The 24,900-nt window shown below is 38.3% G+C and overlaps 1 protein-coding gene across 1 annotated transcript in view; it reads right to left on the bottom strand.

Moving 5' to 3' along the window:
- Positions 1 to 24,900, bottom strand: part of igsf9bb (immunoglobulin superfamily, member 9Bb) — a 146,264-nt gene that overhangs the window by 84,971 nt on the left and 36,393 nt on the right. Inside the window, 4 exon segments of the mRNA XM_013274190.3 lie at positions 6,720 to 6,837; positions 9,492 to 9,593; positions 9,595 to 9,644; positions 20,391 to 20,537. Of these exon segments, the coding sequence (XP_013129644.1) occupies positions 6,720 to 6,837; positions 9,492 to 9,593; positions 9,595 to 9,644; positions 20,391 to 20,537 (417 nt within the window).

The raw sequence follows: 24,900 nt of genomic DNA, 5'->3' as shown, positions 1-24,900 counted from the left end.
GACACACTCAGAGCCAGTGTTGCAACTAAAAACTGCTAGTCTCATATGTTAGTTCTGATCTGTAGCCCACAGCCTGATCCTTTAACAGGCATAGCATTTCCATCTGCCAGGCCCTGAGCAGGACAACCACGATTAGGCCTGTGCTGGCTCACTGTGTTGTTGGTGTTTGAGTGGGGGTGTGTGAGTGAGTGTCTGTTTGTGTGGGTGCCAACACGCCCTATTTGGAACCAGCTGAGATTTGTTGGCACAGGAGTCTTTTAGCTGATCTGCTGCTCAGTGGCTTTCCAGGAGGGCTTCTATTAATCCATCTCTACCATAAATTATACAGGATGGGTCAAACAACCACTCGGCCCGTGTTTTGGTGCTTAGTCACAAAGAGAAACGTGATCTCTGTGAACATTGTGCCTGCCTGTTTTGTGATAAATAAAAACTACTAACAACCACCATATGAAGTGAGAAAACCCATTTCATCCAGCAGATTTGATGAACGCATGAGGTCAGTAAAAAATATTAAAAACAAGATAAAATAATGTTGTCTGTTAGCCACTCATTTCTGTCTGTAAAGTCACACACAGAGGAGTTAATCTGAACAATTACAGAAGTCAGGGTCCGTTTTAGAAACCACTTGGATGACATACTTTCATTAGTTAGCAAATAATTGTTATTATTTCATACCATAAAATTTATGCAGGAAGTAAAAATTCTATAATGTAAAACACATATATTCAGTTGTTCTGTTAGTCATAAGGGGTCATCATAGCAGCTAGTTCTGCATATTATATATTTTTGATTTTGCAAACTTTTTATGCCGAGTCTACCAATTCAGAAACTAAGAATTCTATAAAGTTTAGAAGTTTAGACGACTGTTAAATGGAAAAATTATATACTTAGAAAAGTCATTATAGTTGTTCATTAAATGGACTTGAATGTCTATACCACCTTTCAAAATACACAACAATTGTTGCAACATAAAAATAGTGCACTTGATAAAAAAGTCTAACGGTAACCAAGATCTAGTTTGTCATAGGGGCCCATGAGAAACTTATCAGTAATATCCTGTTAGCTGCTCAATATTTGTGCTTTTTCTTTGTCCTTTTTTTGTTCAGACACACCAGATAAGTTGTTACACAAAACCACCTGGGATCTTCGGGTCCAAAGTAGGATTGTCACAAGAACCTTGTATTGGTGAGAGCTGTGTCAATAATGCACAAATCATAATATCATAGTAACTGTGAAATAATTCTATTTGTATGTTTTGTACAGTTATGTTTACAGATCTCTGACCACACCTGTGCACTTATATATTGATTTATAAGTCAAAAAAAGAAAAAAACACCTTAAAGAAAATTTTGCATAAAGGATAAACACTATTTTTATTATGCTACATGTATAGATTTTTTTCAGTACATATTGCATCATCAATAATCATAAATTCATTATCATGAAAATCTGATATTGTGGCAGCCCTAATCCGGACACTTTCAAGTATTTGGCAGGGGACTAGATGATCTATCTACAGCTCATATGTTGCCAGAATTTGTTTTGTTTGTTTACCTTTTATAAGGCAGTAAATGTGATAAAAAACATTTTCATAACTATTAGAGTCAAACTTTTGCATGTCCAGAAGTGTCCACTGTGGTCGACCTCTGTGGACACTTCTGGAAACAATGGCTTTGGCTTCATGCTGTTCTAGTTCACTTCCCACATAGCTAAACCTATATCATTAACAGCCTATATACGAGCCAATATACTTGGCTTGTGAGTAACCTGTTGATGCCATAGGCCCTACTAAACCAACAACTCATTCACCTTTCCAGTTGATTTTTTCCCCCACTAGAGACCCCAGCGACTGTAGTAAAATGTATTCCAGGAGCCACTGAAGCGACACTGAAGTACATTTGAACCTGCTGGCTAGGGATAGCATAGCTTTGATAAGACTGCAATTCAAATTGGCAGTAATGACAACTGGTTGTGTCAAACGGTGACTAAAACTAACCTCATCTTATAGCCTCTGACGGTGAAGTCATCTCTGTGCTCTGAATGTTCAATATCATTGATCACAATATTTTACTATAGAGAACACACCGTTGATATTAAATGAATTTTGCTGCAGTGGCTTGAATTGTATCTACCTGATAAGATTCCAATTTGTGCATGTAAGTGGGTAGTCTTCTTCATATACAAAAGTCAGTCATGGAGTCCAGAATTGGATTTAAAACGCATACAAACTCTTCAATAATCAGTCATATCATCACATCATCATAGTGCCTAACAGAATACTTTGGCTTACTTGTTGTTCCCAGAGTTTTTAAAAATGGGAAGCAAAGTCTTCAGCATCAGGTTGCTCTACTGCAGAACCAGCTCCCAATTTGGATTTGATAGACACACTCTCTCTACATTTAATACTAGGCTTCAAACCTTCCTTTTTGATAAAGCACATAGTTAGGGCTGGATCAGATGAATCTGAATCCTCCCTTAGTTACTCTGCAATAAGTCTAGGCTGTTGGGGGCTTCCCATAATGCAATAAGCACTTCTTCTATCTTCACTCATTTTCTTCACTCCCTGTGTGTGTATACACCTCTATTGTTCAACTCTGGTTCTCTCTCCTATAGTTTGACTTTTGTCCCCTAGCCTCTCTTCTCCTACTATTTGACTATCTCCAAATACTTTGTTGGTGTGTCTTTCTTATATTGTGGGGTATTTTAGTATAAAGCACCTTCAAGTGGCGGTGGTTGTGAATATAAATTGAAGTAAATTGAATTAATCTGTTGAAAAGTCAATGAAAATGGTTCAGTTAGAGATCAAGTCTCAATTTCCTCAGTTCAGTAGTGGTCAGATTATGTCCATTCAACAGTTGGGAAGTGATCTTTAAATTATATGACCTGGAATGCTGTGGTTAGCGTGTTATTATCTTTCCTCTTTGGTCAGACAAATCACCTCTGAAGTTGCTGCAAAGTCACACATTTAAAGGGTATTTACTTTTCATTTCCAGAAGAAAAATACCAGCGACATTGAGAAGTGACGTGTATGATGGGAGACATCAGAGACAATTAACGATTCATTTGGTAAATATGTGATGATTTCGTGGTGGAGCCTGGACTGAGACAGACGAACTGCTTTATATACAGAAGTTGACATTTAATTTAGAGCCAGAGTCAAAAAAAAGCATCCACTCATTCTTATTTCTTTATCTCAGCTCAAATGTTCCTGATGTACCATGTACTTGTAAGACGTCCCTGAACTAATTTAAGCATTGTCTTTCTACTCTCACTCCTAAACACACTGCAGCATCATACACTATTTAAATTCTACTCTGCCTGGTGTGTTCATATGAAAGTGATAGCATGCTTGAGGGAGCAGCCTGCTGCTATCAAAAAGGTTGTGACTGTTTTACACCAGGCAGAAGACTGATTTAGATGAACACATTTTACATTATTAGCAATGCTAGCAGCACGTCTCAGTGAATAGAAAAGTGTCTGTTAATCCCGCAGCATGATACTGCTCAATTATCTCAGCAAAATGCAAATTTAGATATCCTTGTTTGACCTTAACATCAAAATACCTAAAACAGCTGTGAACTTTTAGGGCATGGGCCCTTGGTGGGGTTGGGTGGAAAGTCTGTGGTGTCTGTTACATGAACATTCACAACTGACACTTTCGGTCCTGTGGGTTGGGGAGAGGTCGTCTGTGGATGTATGTATGCTATAGTTTATGTTTGTGTTATGTCAGTGAGATTGCACAAAAGGTGGGTAGAAGACACGCTTCTAGTTACTCAGTTTATATCAACAGTTGAGTATCAGGAGCATCATTACTCATGTTCTGCTTGCATATTCAAGTTTCCAGCCATGACTTTAAAAACCTACTTCGTCTAAATATTAAAGCCATATTGCAATGCAGGGATGCAATCAATATTGGCTGGCTGTGATCTTTACGTCCTCAGACAGGACTGCATTAAAATCAAATATGATTCTGTGATTGAAATAACTGCCTGGGCTCAGAAACACTGCGAGGAATCATTGTATGTGATCTCAGTTTGGTGTGCCATCCATGAATATAGGGTTAAAGGTCTTTCATGCAAAGAAGACCTTATATGTGAACATGATCCAGAAACTTTAACTTCAGAAACCAAACTTGATTAAAAATGGACTTAGGCAAAGTGAAAAACTTCTCTCGTCAGACAAATTGAAATGTAGAGTTTTTGTTGGAGAACATGCATGCCAAATGTTCTGGATAAAAGAGGAGAGGGACCATCCAGCTTGTTATCAGGGCTCAGTTCAAACGCCATGCATCGAGTACATGAAGGTTTAAATTAAGCAACTTGGATAACTGCAAAGGCACCATCAATGCTGAAAAGTTTAGACAGGTTCTAGCGCAATATATATGCTCATCCAGATTACAGCTTTTCTGGGAGGTCTTCCATATTTCTGCAAGACAATACAAAACTATGCTGCATCTATTAGAGCAGCATGGCTTTGTAGTGGAAAGCCAGGGTGCAAACTGACCTCCCTGTAGTCCGGACATCTCACCAATCGAAAGATTTTGGTGCATTTTGAAATGAAAAATATGACAAAGATGACCCAGGAGTGTTGAGGAGTTAGAATCCTCTATCACGCAAGAATGGGACATCATTCCTCTCCCAAAAGTCCAACAACTCGCCTCAGTTTTCAGATGTTTAGAGACCAGAGAAAACAAGAGGGGATGTGGAACAGTGATTTGATATGTTTTCATGTCAGCAAACTGAATTATGATATAATATTTGCATATTATCTGGTAACATGCTATTTACTTATGTGATTATTTCTGAAGCGACATTTTAAACAAAAATGGTGAACCTAGAAATTCTCATCTTTCTTTAGTTGCTGCTCTCTCCAATAGAATCTACACACATTGAAATGTATGAATATTCAAACACTGGCGTGATCACAAACTCACAGTTAAAACACCAGCCTCTATAAAGTAATATCACTTTATCTTTAAAACCAGACAGCGAATTCAATTCAAAAATAGATCTGTCTGCCCCAAAGTCATATTTTTAAATTCTCAATGTAATGTATTTGTGCTGAGCCTCTGCATCTATGAGAGCAGAGCAGTTTTCTCCAGCAAAGCAGCCATAGACTGACCATCATTAAACTGTCTGCTGCATTTCAAAGGCAGTAAAGGGAGCTGACGTGATTGGCCATTATGGGGGCCCATCCAAACTCCACCTGCTGATACCACATTTACCCCCACATACCCACAGAAATGGATTGATCCTGCTTCCCTGATGGAATGGGGCTATTTTTAGCAAAAGTAGCATATGTACCATAGTTTTCTGTGCGATGTCATGATCTACTAATATGCAGTGACAGGAGAAAACAACCCAGAATGGTAATGAAATTGTGAAAGGATCAACATGGCAAGTATGTGTCATAAACAGCACTGAAAAGCGACGCATGCAGATGTTTAATATACCCAAATAGACACTCACTGTTAGCTCAGAAGGTATGTTGTTATCTGTCTGTGGCTGTGGGGGACGGTTTTGCATAGAAAATGGTGCAGAGGTTTAGGCTCTGAGATGAATGACCAACACATTTGGCTGGTTTTGCAATGTGCTTAGTTTCTGTGTGTGACAGGTAACAGAGGGGGACGTGTGCTTTTGGACTGAAAATGTCTCACAGTATGACCCTGATGTTTTCTAAAAGAAAAAAAAAAAAAAAAAAAAAGGGGGGGGAAATCACAAATCACAATCTTGCAGGAGCATTTTCCCGACATCTGATACTACCTAATGAATCCTGTTCTGACAGTTCTCAGTGAACTTTTAAAATATGCTAGAGCTAACAGATGTGCGTCAGTGTGAAGTTGCAAGTTTTACTGCAATCTGGCTCTAAATTTATTGAAAAATGATTCATCGCCAATGCCAAGTCCGTCCTAACAATTTGGGTGAAAAGATAAATTTGTGTAATAATTCTTCAAATATCCTTATCATTTGTATTCTGATGGTGTGCTCGCTTTTGTCTTCCCAATACTATAGGCACAGCTGTTCCAATTCCCAGTGTTTTAGAGCTTCATGACCTGCTCTCTTCAGTCTAGTCAGCTCATCGTTGTTTAGACTGTCTTACTCCTGATACGTCACTTAGCTCTGAATCCATATTTCCCTACTGTGCTACTTAGTCTTGAACTTGAAACTTGAATTAGCAGATGGACAAGCCACAAATCTACCTAAGTATTATCTAAATGTTACTTTCAGGGCAGAACACGGCTCAAGCAAATCTGACCTTTTATATACATTGGTTACCACTGCCACTAATCTACTTCAATGTTATACTAATTACTTTTACTTTTTGCTGCTTCCTTATTCCCAAAGAGTCGCTTCAGCAGGAAGCTCTGTGTGTGTGATTTGGATTTTCACTCCACATGCCCTAACGCAACCCTAAATGGGATTTGTGTCTTCTTTAAAGACTAAATCAGGGATCTTTTTATGCAAATGTGTAAACCACTACACTATGGAGCCACAATGGTTCAGATATTTCCACATCCTAAAATGTTACCAAGTTTAACAATTATGACTGACGTTCATTGTGGTGTGAGATGTTTGAACTCGTCTATTTAAAAACATTCCCTGTAAAACTGAAAAAAACAAAAAAACTATCTACTTTTCATAACTCCTTATGAAATCACCAAGGGAAGTACCACAGGACAGAATGAAGATGCAATATTGGAAATCCTTAGAATAGCTTACCTTGTACTAGCAGCCGTGTGGTGTGAATAGCCTCTCCCTGGGGGCTGAAGGCTCGACACATGTAGGCCCCCCGATCTTCCCGGGTGATGGATAGCACCGTCAAACTCCCATCGGACACCTGAGCACACACACAAACATGTAACTGAATAAAACCCAGAAGACAAATAGTTTGTTGTAACGAGCCCCCTCCCTGAGCCTGGCTCTGCCGGAGGTTTCTTCCTGTTAAAAGGGAGTTTTTCCTTCACACTGTCGCCAAAGTGCTTGCTCATAGGGGGTCATATGATTGTTGGGTTTTTTCTCTGAATGTACTATTGTAGGGTCTACCTTACAGTATAAAGCGCCTTGAGGCGATTGTTGTTGTGATTTGGTGCTATATAAATAAAATTGAATTGAATTGAATGAATAAATTGAATTAATGCAGTCACAGTACAGAAACAAGACAATCTTAAGTGTTAAAAGCAGCTAATCAATTAAAGTCTTTGAATTTGGTTGTAAAAGTGCCAAGGATTTAGACCCATTCGAGATCAGGAAGTAGCTTCCTTTGATTTTGACTCGGTCTTCTAGGTCCTTCGAGCAGTATGTTGTGTTATGCAGTGTGGTTGTTAAACATTTCCCTTTACAACCAAACCTCTTATAGAAGCAAGTCTTGCTAATTGGCAACCATTTACAAATGCCTCCAAGCACTTACTTGAGCAGTTCATTTGAGCTTCCATCTAAATTAACTTTAATGTCAGCGGTCACCAAGAACAAAAACAAGAATAATGGGTTAACACAAAAAATGAAACACTTTGTGTGAAAAAAAGGATTTTTCCAGGTGAAAACTCTTTTCTGAGTGAGACCTGGCCAGAGAGCAGCGAGGTGTTTGTTATAACAAAAAATGCCTGCAACCAACATCATCTGCCAGGTAGTATGTTTACTTGCAGACCAATCCCTGTTATTTATTGCCTGTTTTTTATTCCCTGTATGATTCCTATAATATCCAGGTTGCTGACCACATACAGTTTAATTTTATGTGCTTCCTTAGTTCCTAAGACAGAAAATATCAGTGTGAAAGTTTTGTATTTGGGGGTGGTCTGGTCAGACACTCAATAATAATAAAGGTCACTAAATCAGACGCAGTAACTGCAGAACCCATTTTTGGAAAATGACTTTATTTTTTCCCCATCGTCGCTGTCTTGCATAAAACCTACTGAATCACTGACTTGAGTTGAGGACATATCAATATATTTTTTCCTAATTTTTGGCACCCCTCCACCTGCTGGAAATCAAGGCAACCGCAACCATCCCTGGGAGTTTCATTTTACAGCCCATTTCCTCAGTGGAAACCCAAACATCACCACATTACCACTTATTTTGTTAAATTAAAGCAATGCTCACCACCCAGATCTGTCTTCAGAGGTTTTTCTCCTAAATCAGATCAGAGTGCAGCCACTCATATCAAAACCAAATTGTTATTCAGATTAAAATCTCTCTCACATCTTTATGTTAGCACATGCTCACGGTTTACGGTTGTTATCAGTCTAAAACAGGCCAAAGTATCGTGACTAACTTGGGAGAAAGCTGCTGCCTGAGAGAGGGACAAATTTATATGTATAACTCTCCTGTGAACAAAGCTCAGTCACCTAAATAATTGATCTAAACTGAGGGAGTCATTCCCATTCTTGCAGGATTCAGTACTGTACAGCAACAAAACGACCACAAAAGGCTTCTTTTTAAATGAAAATAAAATTCTGTTACATTATGTGTGAATGGAATAATGGTTACTGAGAAAAACTCACTGCGCTTGAACACACAGCGAATCTTATAATCTCTGATTGTTGAAAGTAGTAAGGAAACAAGGAGTCAAGCTGAGGAGTTGTCTGTTAATTGAATGTTGCCATTTTAAATGCTGATCTCTCAATCTAAAGACTGCAAACGCATTTATTCAACCTGAGAAGTTAAGTCACAACAGCCTGACCCGAGATGCTGTTACAGCTCAAAACATCTTTTAAGTGACCAGTGTGAGACAATCAAGGAAGCAACAGACTTTCACCAGAGAGGTTTTAAATGTTATTCCTCTCCAGCAGACCTGCAAGCCAGCCCCAGGCTCCCTGCCATCAAACCTAGAGACGTCTGAGGCTTTTCCTTTCTGATCATCTTTGCTTTAGATAACTGAATGCTTGTTGGGAAGCTTTTATTGCAGGCTAATGAGATGTCATCAACTTGAGTGACACTATCTTCTCTTCTCACCATCTCTCAGCCAGTGTGCTCAATGCCCCCCTACACACAAACACTCACAGTGAAGAGAACATGTGGGAGAAAACCATAACATCTGCAATACTCACTAGACTTCTGAATTTCTGAATTCTGCTCTGATGATTAAGACTATAAGACTAGACATCTGAGGAAGTATCTCTTGGCATTTTTTCCTTGTTTATATATGATGCTAAGAAAAGCTAAACTGAGCTAAGTGAAAGACCCTGCTCACTCAGAACTGGTAGAGACCAAATGTGGCGCTACAAAAATTCAATATCAGACTTGTACTAAAACTTGACAGTAAATGATGGTGTAGCCCTGTATCAGCTACTGGTGTAAAGAAGCAACAGTTTGCTAACAAGTAAACTTTTACATATTTAACTGTGCGAGTCGGCACCTTGCTGGCAGACTTTGCATGATGAGGCCAGATGCTTTGTACAAACACAGCGGTCTCAGTGCCTGCAACTGTTAGTCTGAACATAGTGTGACTATAGTAACATATTTAATAAACATCTGATACGAATATAAAGTATTTACCTTATACTTGGCACTGCTGACCATGAGACTACCTTCCCGCAACCAGCTGACTGAGGGTTTGGGATTCCCAAAGGCTATACAGGTCAAAGTGATGCTCCCCCCCCTCCTTGGCCTCCACGTACTGAGGTGGTGTATCTGTGAAAGTTGGGGGGGGCTGAAGAGACAGAGAAGAGGTTGGAGAGGAAATATGAACAGTAAACTTAATAAAGGTAGGAAACATACACAATAAAACAAAGACAAACCTGCACAGCTGCTATTTTCTCCAGCAGATTCCTTCTTTTAAAGAATGAATAGAAATAATCTATTGTGATGTGATAAAAGTCAAATAAAATCAGCGGCTACCAGTGAATGTGGTGGTGAAAAGTCAGAAATCAAAACAGGGGAAAGTACTTTTTCATGGAACTGTTTAAAAACAATTTAAGAATTTCTAAGCTGTTGTTGTTTTTGCATGTTTGTCACACTTGATCAACAGTATTGGACAAAGATTACCTGAGTAAATACAAAATGCATTTTTTTCATGTATTAAGGGAAAAAGCTATGTAAATCTGCCTGGCCTTATGTGAAAAAGTAATTGCCCCCCTTATTATCCTTGTTATATCATGAATTAACTGATTAACCACATTTTTTTGAAAAGCTAAGTTTAGTTTCACTAGCCACACACAGCCCTGATGACTTGATTACGGACAGACCTGTCGAATCAAGAAATCACTTAAATACAAAGTGAAATAGGCTCCAAAGAATCTCAAGAACAAATGAGAAACAAAGTCAGTGACATCCATCAGTCTTGGAAGGGTTTCAAAAGCTTTGGGATACTAGCATGGAGATGCTTTGGAATGATCCTAAACAGGGTATTTTGTATTTATTTGGGTAATCTTCTTTAAGTGTTACAAATAAATAAATAAACTGCAACAATGTTGACATTTTGTCATAAAACTGTTGAATTCAGAGATATAAACATACAGTTTTTAAAGCATAATATTTTTACAGTAAGAAATCCATTACTGCAGATTAAAGTGGGCAGACTGCAAAATAACTGTTCAATGGAGGTTTCAGTAATTTCTTGCAGTGTGTGTGTTATCTAGAAAGGTCTACAATTAAAGCAGGTGATGAGTGGCTAAACAATGAAGACTTCTGCTAACCATATTCATGTAAGCTACAGTCCTCTGCTGCTGGGGTCTTACAATAAAGAAGCGAGAGTTGCAGGACATGGACATTTTCTAAAGGTTCTCGCCTTTTTGGTCACTTTTTCCATATTTCTGTCTCCTTCAGCTTTTACAGTTTTACAGTTTCTGAACTTATAAGGATCCTTTAAAATCCTAATGCATTTGACCCTAATGACAAATGTTAATTATATTCTTTGCATTTTGAGTCCCAACTGAGTGCTTACCATAGCAAAATGAAGAACTGAGGAATGAACAGGAAGAGAAAAGAAACAACTAAAGAGCTGCTGTACAAAGATCAGTACACATCAGAATTCTGCATTGTTAGCTGTCAGACTAAGGGTTAGGGTTAGTTAGGGTTAGGGTTAGACTCAGTTAAGTTGGGGAAAAAATGTAATACTGTATTTAAACACAAACATTTTTAGAGAAATCTGTTTACATTTAGTGGCGTTCTGATCTCTAAAACTCTGTTTGATCCCAGAATGCAGACCTCTTCACTTTTTGCAGACTTGAAGCAGACTGGGAGCAGCTTGACAATAGTAAGTTTTCTCCCAGATCTCCTAATACCATATCATTATGATATGAATACATTTACAAAAATCATCTAAATGTTGAAACTCAAAATGTCTCATTAGCAAACACATTTAGAGTCTCCAAACCCAATTAATGAAGTCCACAGAACTTACTGTAGAAGTCAGCAAATGAACTGGGACAAATTGGGACAAGGCTTGTGTATAAAAGTGTTCCTAGGAGCACAGTGACCCCAAAAACTGTCAAAGACATTTGAAAGCACCAAACTTCTTGGCTGTCTGATCAAACTGTGTATCCAAACTTGCCCTGAATGATGGCTCTAACAGAGCTTCAGAAGCCCTCCCAGGAGGATAAACATTTAAGAAGCACACCATTAATCCTGCCTTCAGGGCAAACGAAAACCAGGTTTGGCTTTAAGAAAAGTCTGACTGTCCTTGAGGGGCCCACCCAAAGCCCAGGCCAAACCTTACAGAACACGTATACTTGCTGTTGAGAGACTTGAATATAGCTGTTCACAGGTACTTACTGAGGATCGACCAAGACTTAAAAACAGAGAAACTGTAATTGCTGTCAGAGTTTCTAAATCTTGTTTGGTAGACATATACCAAGAAAGATAACACGCTCACGCACTCATAAGAATGCTATAAATGCATGAACAGTTTAAAAGTATTAATGTTTTCAGTTAAAAAGTGAGATGCAGATTCGACAGTTTCTGCAGTAGCAATGACTTATTAAATAAAATAAATGTGGTGACAGTTGATAAATTAATATTTTAACACAACTAAGCCATCTGAGCAAGATAAACTCTTAAAAAAAACCTTCCTTTCAGAGTTTTTATAAGTGTGATTTTTGTTTTTTAAGAATTAAACATCAGTGTGCCTGACATGGTGCATTTGGTTAATACCATTTTTTAAAATCCTCTTTAGCTCTGTTGCTGGCTAGAATATAAGGAGGGATGATCATACAAGACAACTGGCACATACTCCGACAGAAATACAGTTAAGCTGTGTTACAACTGCCCTGCCCCCACTGAACTCATGCCAATTACAGTCTATCTGAGTGCATATGTCAATATCACTGTCAATGATTCCATGCAGATTTTGAGCATAATTCCTTTTTTGATATTCTCAATCTAATCACCTTAGGACTGAAGCTGATCTGCTTACATGCGTAATCTCTAGCATGTTATTCCATCTGCAGCTATGAGCCAGGCCATAGTGCTAATTCCATGTCTCACATTTTACCATGTCACACAGCTAAGACCGTGCAGCTTCCAGCCGATTTTACAGTTATGGAAACGCAGACTCCCGACCTCATTATATAGCTATATTTCCTTGTAACTAGTTGTCTTACTACTGGTTAAAATAAAGGGTGGATCAGTGCAACTGTACTGCTATGAAAGACTGCTGGATACTGCAGCTAACACTCAAAGTTGCTACCTAAGCTAGGTACACATGAATCTCATTGCCAGTGCTGTTGTTATTTGCTCAACCTGTCAGTCGCTTTAATTTGGACTTTATTTGTGTGTATGAAAATACAGTAATATACACTAGTACATGAAAATAATATCACTTAAAGGTATCATTTTTGGTAAAGATTAGTGTATTAGTGTAAGTATTAGGGTAGGTGCATTGAATACAGACTGCATAGTGTGTGTTCTTTGCATACACATTATTGTACAGCATTTTCCACAGTATCACCGTTTGTGTTTTACATTTCTTCCTTTCTTTTGACAGGAAAACAGTTGGAGAGAGTGGCTCCACTGAAGGAAAATTCTACTTCCCATAACCAACAGTAGCTTTTACAAAGCATTGCTTTCACAAGTCTTGGTTGATCAAATCAAGAGGACAAATATGATATTGTGACAGTTAGCTGGGCTATTTTACAAAAAGGCAGAAAAATATTGAATTATTTAGAATGTCATGTTTAGTTTTAAGCGATTTTTTGACAGATTTCTAAAATATTTGTGTTTTCTTAGCTGTGTTTTTGTTTGGGCAGTGGAGAAACAGAAGATTTTGAAATTCTTGGATAACAACAGCTCATGCCCCCATTCCAACGTTTTCTGTTATTTCTGCAGGGGTGCTTTAGAGCATTAGTAAGAGGGAGGTAGTCACAGGTTAACCACGCTCTGCCATGCAGTCCAGCAGGATGCTGTTCAAATATCATTGTGGAGCAAAACAGGATGAAACAAAAACGAACTGTTTTTGTAAACAAATCCTACGACGGACTAGCAGTGAAACCTAAAGGCTGTAAGTTGCAAATAAATTTCAATATGCAATATAAATGGCACAGCAGTGTGACAAACTGTTTTACCTCTTCTTCCGCCACTAACAATAACTAATTACTATGATAACTAATTGGTATACTGACTACAGTAGTTATCTATGAGTCAATTTTTAATTCTGCATTTTGTCTTAGTGGTTAGGACACTCCACTGGCCAGTAATCATGTGTGCATCTGCTTTTTGACTTTGACAGGGAGGAGGAACAGTTACCCCTTCATTCTGTTCTCCTCAAGGACCTTAAGAAGTGCTGAAAAGCACGTGCGAGGGTGCAAACTGGCACACAGACGAGAAAGGGAAAAGACATGTCAAAACTAAGAAGGGACAAGCAGGCAGAGATAAAGAAGAGCAAAAAATAAGAAAGACTTCATTAGACACAAAATAGAGATATTGGGTCTGGCATGTAGCATGCACTGCAAAGTGCTGCTGCAGAATGGTGTGCTTTTTCAAGAGGGAGGCAATGAAGACCAACCCTATAACATTTGAACCTTTTTTTATTTTCTTTTTTTGGTATCACCTTATCTGCATTTGGGCTTCACCATGACTGAAAGGACCAAAGAGTGCAGGAGTTTAAATCTTCTAAATGGAAAAAAGCCTTAATACAAGCAAGGTAAGGTTTTTCCCTGCTAGGTAACCTAAAATTTCACTCAATCATTCAAGCAGAAACTTGCATAATTATTAAACTGATTTTTACCAACACTTCCCATCTTGCAGCTGATGTCTCCACTCATACACTCTTTCAGGAATGCCGCTCTCAAGTGACAGAAGTTGACAGGAATGAAGGAGGCAATTTTACAGAACATCTCACCAGAAATCTAGAAACAGCGCTTCTGTCTTAATGTGCCAGTCCTGATGGCACTGAAGGCCACAGTGTGACAACCAAAAACCACAGATGTTTGACAATGGCAGTGAGGGGTGGAGTGCAAACAGAAGAACTATAATTAGAAGTTCTGCTTCATCTAGATGGTCAGTATAGCGCCGTGCTCCCAGTGTTCCTCATAAAGTTACTGGTCACACTTAAAACCCTTCTTCAATCAGCTTCACTGTCTAATGAGGTTTTTTGGGTTGGCTATTTATCTTCTTAGTTGGACGGTCAGAAGATTTGCATTTACTATAAACCAGCGTTTATGTCCGACTATTTTCATGGACCGGCCTTTAAGGTGTTGCGGATAAATACAACAAAATAAAACCAGTACCAGTACCAACAAAAAAAAAATGTAATCATAACACACAGGAAAAGACCCAGGGAAACCGAGTTGATGTGAATTAGAAATGGACCCTAATTATATCAGTGTATACAACTCAGCTACATTGAACAAATAAGACTATTTGGGCCAATCTTCACATTTCCTATTTCTCTTTATGCATATTTACCTAACATATTTTAAGGTGGTGGAGAAGTGATGGTAATTGACTTTATTTATTAAGGAAAAAAGCTAAAAGTATCTGGTCCTATATGAAAAAGTAACTGTTTACTGTTGGTGCAGTGGGGGAGCAGTGGGCCAGAGGCTTTGAGGCAGAGCTCTCAGGAGTGAGCATGAAGTTCAGATCCTTTGGATTTGCATGGAAAAGCTGTTCCACATCCTTTATATAGTACATATGACTGTAAAAGGCAACCAAAAAAGTAAAGGGATTATTTTTCAAGCTATTAACTCGTGTTCACACATTGGCTAGGACGGTAACTTAATAGATTAAAAATATTAATAATAATTCAGTTGCTGTATTTTTAATCACATCAGGCCATTCTGAATGGCATAGCAAAAAGTATTTTGAGTGGTATTTAAACTAATTAAAGATATCAACACTACAGCAATAATTGTTACTTAATTTATTACAAGAGTGCATATAGAGAAAAAATGTATTTGATGGGAATCGAGGACCAGTTCCTGCAGAGAACCTGTTCCTTGGAATTGTACCAGTTCTACTTGCACTTGTGCTACTATCAGCTGATTTCAGTGGACGTGCTGGAGGAGGAAAATAGTGGCACAGTCTACAGCATGGATATTTACAACACTTTAAATATTTGTTTTTATTGCACAAAATGACAACACTAAAGTGAAAACTCAACCCAGAACAGAAATTGCATTATGTTGCTAACATAACTTTTGCTCTTTGCAATCATCTGCACAGACAGCATGCTAATGCTAAGCTAGCTAAGAACCCAGAGTGATGTTAGAGCTGAGTGAATGCTGACCCCAGCCCAACAGCCAGACGCTGAACTTCAACATGTAACAAACTGATGAGCAGTCAATGTTTCTACATGATCACGTTTCTAAAGTAGAATCACTGTCGCAATCGCTTTGAAGTCCCTTTATGCTGGTTTTTATCTTAGCTGTGTGTTCACACCTACTTACTGAGAGAAAGATTCTGTATGTGTGTCCTCAAAAGGCTAGGGATTTTTGTTTCTATACGTTTACATTATGAGACGATGCATTTCAGGTCATATTACAGAAATGCAGAAGTAATGTAACAAACAGTGTAACAAATAACCTCCTTTGAGTAATTAAGTAAGGTACTGCATTACTTTAAATAAAAGTGTTCTGTGTCGTATTTGTAATTCATTACTTTTTCTGAGTAACCACACTGATCACAACAAAGAGAGGAAATACCTCCAGCATGTACAGACATTCGACTACACAGCATAATTTAATGAATGTAATCTCTTTGATATGCTGCTTAGTGATGGTTGTAACTCTCAAAGCAGAGCCAACGAGAACCCAATGAGAATCAGTAAAACAATCCATAAAGAATAGAATCAGTAACTGATGTTGATAATAGAATCAGAATCGCTAAATTCTTATCAATTCCCTTCCCTACTTATATCCTTCCTTCTAAAGTCTAAACACCGAAGGCATCATCCAACTTCTAGTGACTGCATGTTTACATACGAATGTTCAGTGTACTCACTTTTGCAGAAATTAGTCTTCTAACTTCCAGCATATTTTAGCCACATACCATAATAACACATAGCATGGTACTATTTTTAAAATAACCTGGGTTTCTTTGTATAAGACTGTTGTCATAACGACCTCCACCAATACTGGCTACACCTAAACTGCTCTATCTTTTTCCTTCTTAGTGGAAAAACAAAGGAAACACAGTAACATATTCAACAGTATATTCAACACATTAAAAGTATTTCATTTTCAAACAGCTTGACCACTTTAATAAATGTTCTATCTAAGAAAATGTAACACAGTCAACTTCAGCGCATCCACTTTGTGAAGCTTAGTTTTAGCAATATATTCTGGAAAACTGGCATCCTTGTCAGCTGTCCCCCGTACAGCACTGACTGTCTGACAACAGCGCCGATCGGAGCCGTGTGGTTCATGCTTGGTACGGAGACAGGATGTTAACAGACAGTAAAGGAGTAACAGACGGAGAGAAAGGAGGCTGAGTTAGGAGCCTGAGGCTTCTAAACACTGCTGGGAAAGAGGATGGAGAACCAAGACAGAATAAACGCAATGCTGATGAGACTGAACTTGGGGGGTGGGGGACAGGGGCTGCAGGACTGTATCTGATCTGTCTGTTACCACAGCAACAAGCATCTTCATATGCTGTCTGATTAAGTGAGTTGACGAGTGCTAGAACTGCCACATGAAGGCAAGAATATTCTCATCTGTGAAGCCCTGTGAGTGTTAACACTCAGCTTGGTTTGTGTGCAGGAGTTTGTCTGGTATTCTTTTCTAGAAGCACAGCAAATCTGTGACACTGCTTGTACAGGAGGGGACGCAGTGCTCTGCTCAGCGACAACTTTTTCAAGTCAAGTTCTTACAAAAGAGCCACAGTGTAAACAGTCAGAAACCACAAATACTGTCAGTTGAACCACAACATTAGCATTAATCCTGGTACAGCTTTACATTTTAACTCTTTTAAAGGGCTGAATTAAAAATCCCTTTAGACAAGTAGAAATCTTGAACATCTTCTCTTTCTCAAATGTGAGGATTTGCAGGGGTTTTTCTATTACATCTTCGTAACACAGAAGGATATGTATGGCTTCTGGACTGTTGCTTAGGTGAAACTAGTAGTCTAAAGATTCATATCAGGTCTGCAAATTCTGACTGATTTGTTAGACTATCCTCTCGTGAATTATAGCAGAACTGTATTTTAGCGATGCTCTATGGCTACTATAGGGAGCAGAAAGTGCTGTCCAATCAAATTTTTTTACCCTGAAATCTTCATGTTCATTACATATTATTTGAGATGTAATGTCTATTGCCTGGTACATTTGATATATGTATTAACTGGCTACTTGACCAAAAACCTGATTCAGCAATATTATCAAGTTGCTTACTGAGTTGCTTATAATTAGCAAAACCCTATGCAACCTTCAGCAGTGTTTATCTTTTGAAGTGTTCAGTGCCAGCCTTACGTTTCCCTCCTATTAGATTTTTTTTTCCCTGCAGGGAAACCCTACTCCACCATTAGGCTAAGCACTGCTAAATCCAATTTAGTTGACTAAAACTAGACTAAAAATAAAAAAATTTAGATGATTAAATTATTAAATTATGATTAAACCTAAATAACATGTTAGCAAACACACTATTAAAACTAAATGAACACTCATGTCCAAATTAACAATGTTGTTGAAAGAGAGCTAGCATTAGAAAGAAAAGGAGCTTCTGTGAATTATCATTGTAACAAATAGGTTTTCTCTTACTGGTCATCTTGGCCAACATGTTTAATGTAGAATAGTTAAAGTGCAATGTCAGAGCGTTTTCATTAATTCCATCAGCACGTGAGGAAAGAAAACCCTGATAACCGACAGACGGCTTCGGCTCCTACAGACTCTGCTTTAATAAAACAAGCAAGTTGATCTGCTGCAGGCTCAGCCAGCACTTTCAAACTAGTTGAGAAGGTGAGAAATCACTTGGTTGAATAAATTTACAAAGTTTAACCAGCTGTTTTTACTAATAGTACAGCTTCACATTATCTTTCAGCTGTGATTTGATTTATTTCTAATACATATAATAGCCATATTGTTAAATCAATGCATAGCCCTGTTTTTCTGAGTTTTTTAACATACAGATGAGGTAGGATGTTAAATATGACAGCTGGGATTGGCCCTGCCCCACCTGTAACCCTGATAAGGATAAGTGGAAGAGAATGCATGGATATGTTTAGATAGTTGTTGTTAAATAATTATAGATCAGTGCATAAATGTGTATATATATTAATGTAACAAGGGACTGCATATGTATATATTAGGCTGTAACCAGAACAAAACTATATCATGAAGTAATTAGAAGTAGGAATTAATAAGAGTACGCATCCTGGATGAATCGCTTTTAATGATTTTCTTTTAACTGTACAGCAGATATCTTTAATGACTAAAAAACAAGAATTGGTGCATAAGATAACATTTATTTTGGATTTTTTTTATTAACACATGATCAAAAGGACAAATACTGCCTCAAATACATACACACACCCACACTAACATCTGGTTAAATGTCACCTTAACCAGATGTTTTTGGTAGCCATCAACAAGCTTCTTGCTGGATTTCATACTATGTGCCTCAGCATCCACAGACCCTGTTTTGTGATTTTACGAGGCCTTCCAATTTGTTATAGTACCTCTACCAAATGACTGTGGAATATTTAGTAGCAAGGACATTTCACGACTGGACTTGTTGCACAGGTCACATCCTATCACAGTATCATGCTGGAGTTCACTGAGCTCCTGAGAGCGACCTATGCCTATTATTGGTATATTTATGGGGACAATATGATCTTTTCTTCTATGAAATAACCAAATAGAATGACTGACTGTACCTTTAACCTCCTAGGACCTGGCGTCTACATATGTGGACATCACATTTTGGGTTGCCTAGACCAAAATACTCAATTTTGCGCTACAAGGGCCTGATATCCACTTACGAGGTCATTACACTGCCACTGTTCTATCGAAATTTAAAACAAATGTCCTCTTATGTGGATCTCATTTCTAAGAAACAAAAATCAGGTAAAAAAAAAGCACCTTATTCTTTGTTTTTACATTCATCAGGTCCCAATCAGCCCAAATAGCAAAGAGAAATTAAAAATGCATGCCTTGAAAGAGTTCGGGTCTTAGGAGGTTAGAATAAAAGATTTAAAATTGATATCTTCAAAGTGGCTTATCTACAATAGTATTATACTTTATTAGGTTTACTTCTAACCCTTGTGTTGCATTAAAGATGTAGCACATGCAGCCTATTCACAGAATCTACATTATTAGGCATTTCAGCATCTGTTGTGCAAACACTCTTTTATGTGTTCAGTGCATCCACGGGCTAAGAAATAATAATGTAAAAGGCTTATCAATTTGCATTCATTATTTTGTATCTTTGAGGGTTGATCTATTCAGTTTGTTTCTATTTCTGCTCAGTTTGTTTTTCCATTTCGTCCATTTGTGTCTCATTGTATCTCTGTAGTTTTGTCATAGTTGTTTTGACTACATTGTGTCTATTTTCATTTTTTTATGTGAGTCTTAGTTCCAGTTTGCTTTGCCTGTCTTTATGGTAGTTTTTTATATGTCTTTGTGTTAAGTGTGCATCCCTTTAGAAATGTTTTTCATATTTGTATATATATTTATGTTCAACTTGTTTCTTTTATTTCTGAGACATAAAGCAAAGCAGAATCATTTTTGTTACTCTGTCTGCCTTTGAGTTTGCTTTGTGAATGTCGTGACAGTCATTTGTATCAATTTGTGTTAAGTGTGCATCTTTCTTCAGCTCAAGAACAATTTGAAATCTTGGATTTCCATCGACTAGTGTAGTGCAACTCCTTCAAAGACTGTCAAAAAGTCTATATAAGAAGGTAATAATATATCACACATACACAACAAAGGTATGACTTTGTTCTACTTGTACTGTCTATTCAGTTATTGTTTCACACTGACTTTACACTGAACTGTCTGAATAATGCATGATGTCAGATGCTTCTTACCGTTGACAGTTAGATGCACCCAGCTGCCGTTGTGGAAGGTGTCATACTGCTGCTCCAACATCAGCACCTTACACTCATACCAGCCCTGGTCGTCTGAACGCACATCCTCTATCCGCAGGGAGGACTTGCCATGCAGACTGGCCCGGCCTGGCCAAGAGGCGAAGCAGGAAGGGGACACGGAGGAGAGAAGGATGGTTGGATTGAATTTAAAAAGGAAAATGAAGGAAAGGAAAGAAGGTGAGAGGTGAATGAAGAGAAGAGAGAAGAGGAACACCGAATGAATGTTAAAGCAACATCAGCCTTTGAACAACTCGGATATAAATATGCAGGGATCACATAGTGCTGACACTGACGTTCTCTAGACTTTAGTTTAGAGCCATTTCTAAACAAAGATACTACAGCACTGTTAATCTGCAAAATAACATGGAAGCAGAGCAACAAGTGCAATAGCTGTGTCTATCACTTACAGACAGAGCTAAAATTGTTGCTCCCACTAAATTGCCAGTTTTCAGCCAGTTACCAGATGTTGGGAGTCACCTCCTTCTCCTGGATCTGCACTGTGATTTGAGTGTCACAAAGACATACACTTTCTTCACAAATATTTTGACTTGTACGGTTTCCAAATGTTTTGACAGCTGAAATATTTTAATTTGCTTACAAACTGTTAGGCAAGTTTTGAAAATGTAAAATAGATCAAATTTTAGTCTGTCTGACATTTTCACACACTTTCCAAAATCATCCCAAGCAGGTATTCATTCATTCATTTATTCATTTCAATCTCTCTCTTTTTAGGGGTCACCTTTAGGGTCACAACCGCAGCAGAGCCCTGCCTCCATCTCAGCCTGTCCCTAGCATCCGCCTCTGGCACCCAGCACTCTTCATATCCATCTTCTGTAATGGTCCTGGGTTTTGAGTTTGCTTAGTCTTTTGTTCATTTCTTGCAGGTTATTAAGATACTAATCTTTAGTTTGGAGAGTCTTTGAGTTTTGTTATGTTTCTAATTCGTAGTTCTTGTTTAATTTTGTGTCCACTCTGTCTTAGGCTCTCCTTGCTGTGTCCTCCCCTACATCCCCGGTGTGTTGTCTATAATGACACTCTCTTTCTCTTCCCCTCTCGCTCTCCCTCTCTCTCTGCATCTGTCTCCCTCTCTCTCTTACTTGTCCCTCGCTCTCCAGCTCATTCTCTGTTGTCTCAGCTTCCTGGTTCTCTCTGTCTTTCAGCTTTGTCATGTCCGTCTGCCATGTGTGTGCTATTATATTCCCACGTCAAGCTGTGTGTCTGAGTCAGCATCTCTTTTTCCTACTTCCTGTTTTGTTCTGACAGTCACGTGTCCTGTGTGCATGATGTTCAGTTTTGCTTCCCCTGTCTCGTCAGTTAGATTATGTCCAGCTGTGTTCCCCAAGTGTTTCCTCTCTGCCCTGATTCACTGTGTGTATTTATTGTCTGCATTTCCTTCTGTTCCTCGTCATGATCTTTCTCAGTGCTGTGTGTTCTGCCAGCCTAGTGTCTTATCAGTTTTAGTCTTGTTATCTGTAAACCCACCAATAAATCTGCCTTCAAGTTTAGTTCTGCCTCAGTCCTGCATTTTGGGTCCTATCCTGCCTGCCTCACAGCGCGTCATGACACCTTCACTACATTCATGAATCTTCTCTGTGGCCTTTCTCTGTTCCTCCTGCCTGGTCTCTCCATATTCAACAACCTTTGTCCAATATATCCACTACTTCTCTTCTGCACACATCCAAACCAACTCCACCTTGGCTCTCTAACTTTGTCATCAGATCGCCCAGCTTGAGCTGTCCTTTTCATGTACTCATTTCTAATCCTGTCAACCCCGCTCAATCCCAATCCCAATCTTAGCATCTTCAGCTCTGCTGCCTCCAGCTACACCTTCGGTCTTTTTGTTAATACCACTGTCAGTGGTACTTCAGAGCAGGTCTCAATACCATCTTGTAACTCTTCCATTTCACTTGTGCTGCTATTTAATCTCATCTACTATATAGCTTTAAACTCAAATACCTCTACTCCTTGCATACCTCTTAGCTCTTGCAACTCTCTGCCTGTCATTTACATAAATGTTTCACTCAAATAAAATAAGTTACAGTAGCACTGTCCAATCCAAGCTCTCTTCGTCTATTTCACCCTTTTGAAAGACATTTAAAATAGCCCATTCTCTGATAGGATTCGTCATTATCTCATTACGCTTCAACCTTAGCACAGTGGTATGGTGTTTAGCACTGTCACCCCACAATGAGAAGGTCCTGGGTTCAAATCTAGTCTGGGGTCTTTGTTTGTAGACTTTTGTTTATGTTCTCTTTTTGTCTGTGTGTGTTCTCTCTGGGTACTCTGGTGTTTTCCCACAGTCCAAAGACATGCATGGCGTTAGGTTTATTGATGGTACTAAGTTGCCCATAAAATAGCTGTCTATCTCTCAGTGTTAGCCCTGTTACAGACTGGCATCCTATCCAGCCTGCCTCTCGCCCTATCACAGCTGGCATAGGCTCCAGTCTGGACCCAGATGCAGGAGATAGGGAATTAATTTAAAACTCAACTTCAATGCTCGTAACTTGCACGGAAACAAAACAGTCCAGAACATTTGCATTTGCAACATTTGTTTTCCTTTGAGGAATATCAAAGATTGTGGCACAGTTAGATTAGCATGATTATGATGCTCTTTGGCACTGTGTCATGTGTAGAATTATTATTAACAGGTCACGGTGCTAAATATTTTGGTAATTTTTAGAGATGTACAAAATGTAGATTTGTCCTGTCAATTAAAGTGAGTTACAAACTACTTAATAATTTCTAGTAATTAATAATGAATACAGCAATTTGGGGATAAATCAAACCCAGTGTGAGCTGTCATTTTCAAAAAGATCCTCATTAAAAAATTCATATTTAGATGTTTTTAAACTGCTACCAACATTTTTAAAGCAGAACAGAAATGAGGTTAATTAAGCAAGATTAATGCAATTAAAATTCAGTTTACTCTATGTGCCTATATAGTCCAAGGTCTACTTTCATGTTAACTAAAGTAACCAAAGTGAATTATATCAGATATACTATGCACCATTCTTTCATTATGTGCAGTATTTACAGAGTCTGGAACATTTACAACCCCCTGACAGTAAGATATGACTAACATCACATACATTTTTTTTACACTTGTGGAACACAAAAATAAAACTGTACCAAAAGAGAGGAAAGTTGGGTAAGGTGATTTACGCCATGGCAATGAGGCTTAATGGTCTCATTTAGAAAAATTATCTGGTTATTCTGTTGCAATTTATATCCTACATATATTGTATTCTTAAATGCATTATACTCAGGTCAGGCACATTCACCACAGTGTCAACCACTTCCCTGATTTTTCTTGAGTTTGTCAGATACAACATCCTTAATTTTCACTACATGCATAGAAATGTCATTTCAGACTCATGGTTAAAGTATAAAGCATGCACAGGACATCCGGCTGACTACACTAGAAGACGTTTACCAGAGTCCCCACTGTAAAACACTTTGTTCATTCAAAAGAGAATAATGGTGCCATACAGACAGCCTTACTGTGGCTGAAGCATGTTTTTATCAGAGCCATCTTTATGCCAGGATTTTACATTTGATGCATGGATGATGTCATCAACATGCAATCCTGCTCTTGCAGATTGTCTTCTGAAACAGTAACGAGGAACTCCATGCCTCCACAGGGCCATGGTTTGCTGTAGTAGACCCAGTCCCTGCATATTTAAGCAGCAAACCATGTATAAAAGTACTTCTGATTATTTTAAGGCAGAATTGTCTAATTAGGTTTTGCTCTCTTATGGCCTGGGAAGCAGTGATGGAGTGAGAGAGGAAGTGGAATTTTCCTGTGAAATCTTTTAATTCCAGCCTGGTTGCCTCTCAGGCAAAAATAGTCTGAGGGAGAACCCAAAGTGGCAATCCGGTATAACCCGTGAAGGTAAATCACATGTCAAAAACCAAGAGGAACAATATTTCTGTAGTTAACAGGAAAAACAGGGTTAGCAGGTAAATTCCAGGTTACTCTACTGGACATTGTTTTTAATGAATTTATATTTTTGAGGATTTTAATATGAAAGAGAAAGATGGGTTATTTCTTTCTTCTTAACGTCCTAGCAAAGTTACACTGAAAACATTGTCGTTCCCTCACTCCTCCTATATATGTTAATCAATCTGCAATACGCTTACAATATAAACTGGCACAAGGATTATCAGCTTTTATCTATATAGATTTTAGAAGTTAGTAAGCTTTTATAACACTTACAAATCCTTACAGATTATATATGTGTAGTGACTGGTTTCAAAATAAAATATCAAATGCTAGAAAATGGCACAGCAGAAAAATTTCAAGACGATAGCTGGGACATGCTTTTCAGTTATAAAAGTTTGACTCATGAAGCTATATTAAAACAAACCAATACAAACTTGATGTTAGCTAAGTTTCCAACACCAGTGACATATGAGTTAGTCAACTTTACCAGATTCATGAGTCGCAAAT

The sequence above is a fragment of the Oreochromis niloticus genome, linkage group LG10 (genome assembly GCF_001858045.2).
Source record: "Oreochromis niloticus isolate F11D_XX linkage group LG10, O_niloticus_UMD_NMBU, whole genome shotgun sequence".
Taxonomy (NCBI): Eukaryota; Metazoa; Chordata; class Actinopteri; order Cichliformes; family Cichlidae; genus Oreochromis; species Oreochromis niloticus.
The sequence above is the reverse complement of the archived record's forward strand: the minus strand, read 5'-3'. Positions and strand labels throughout refer to the sequence as shown.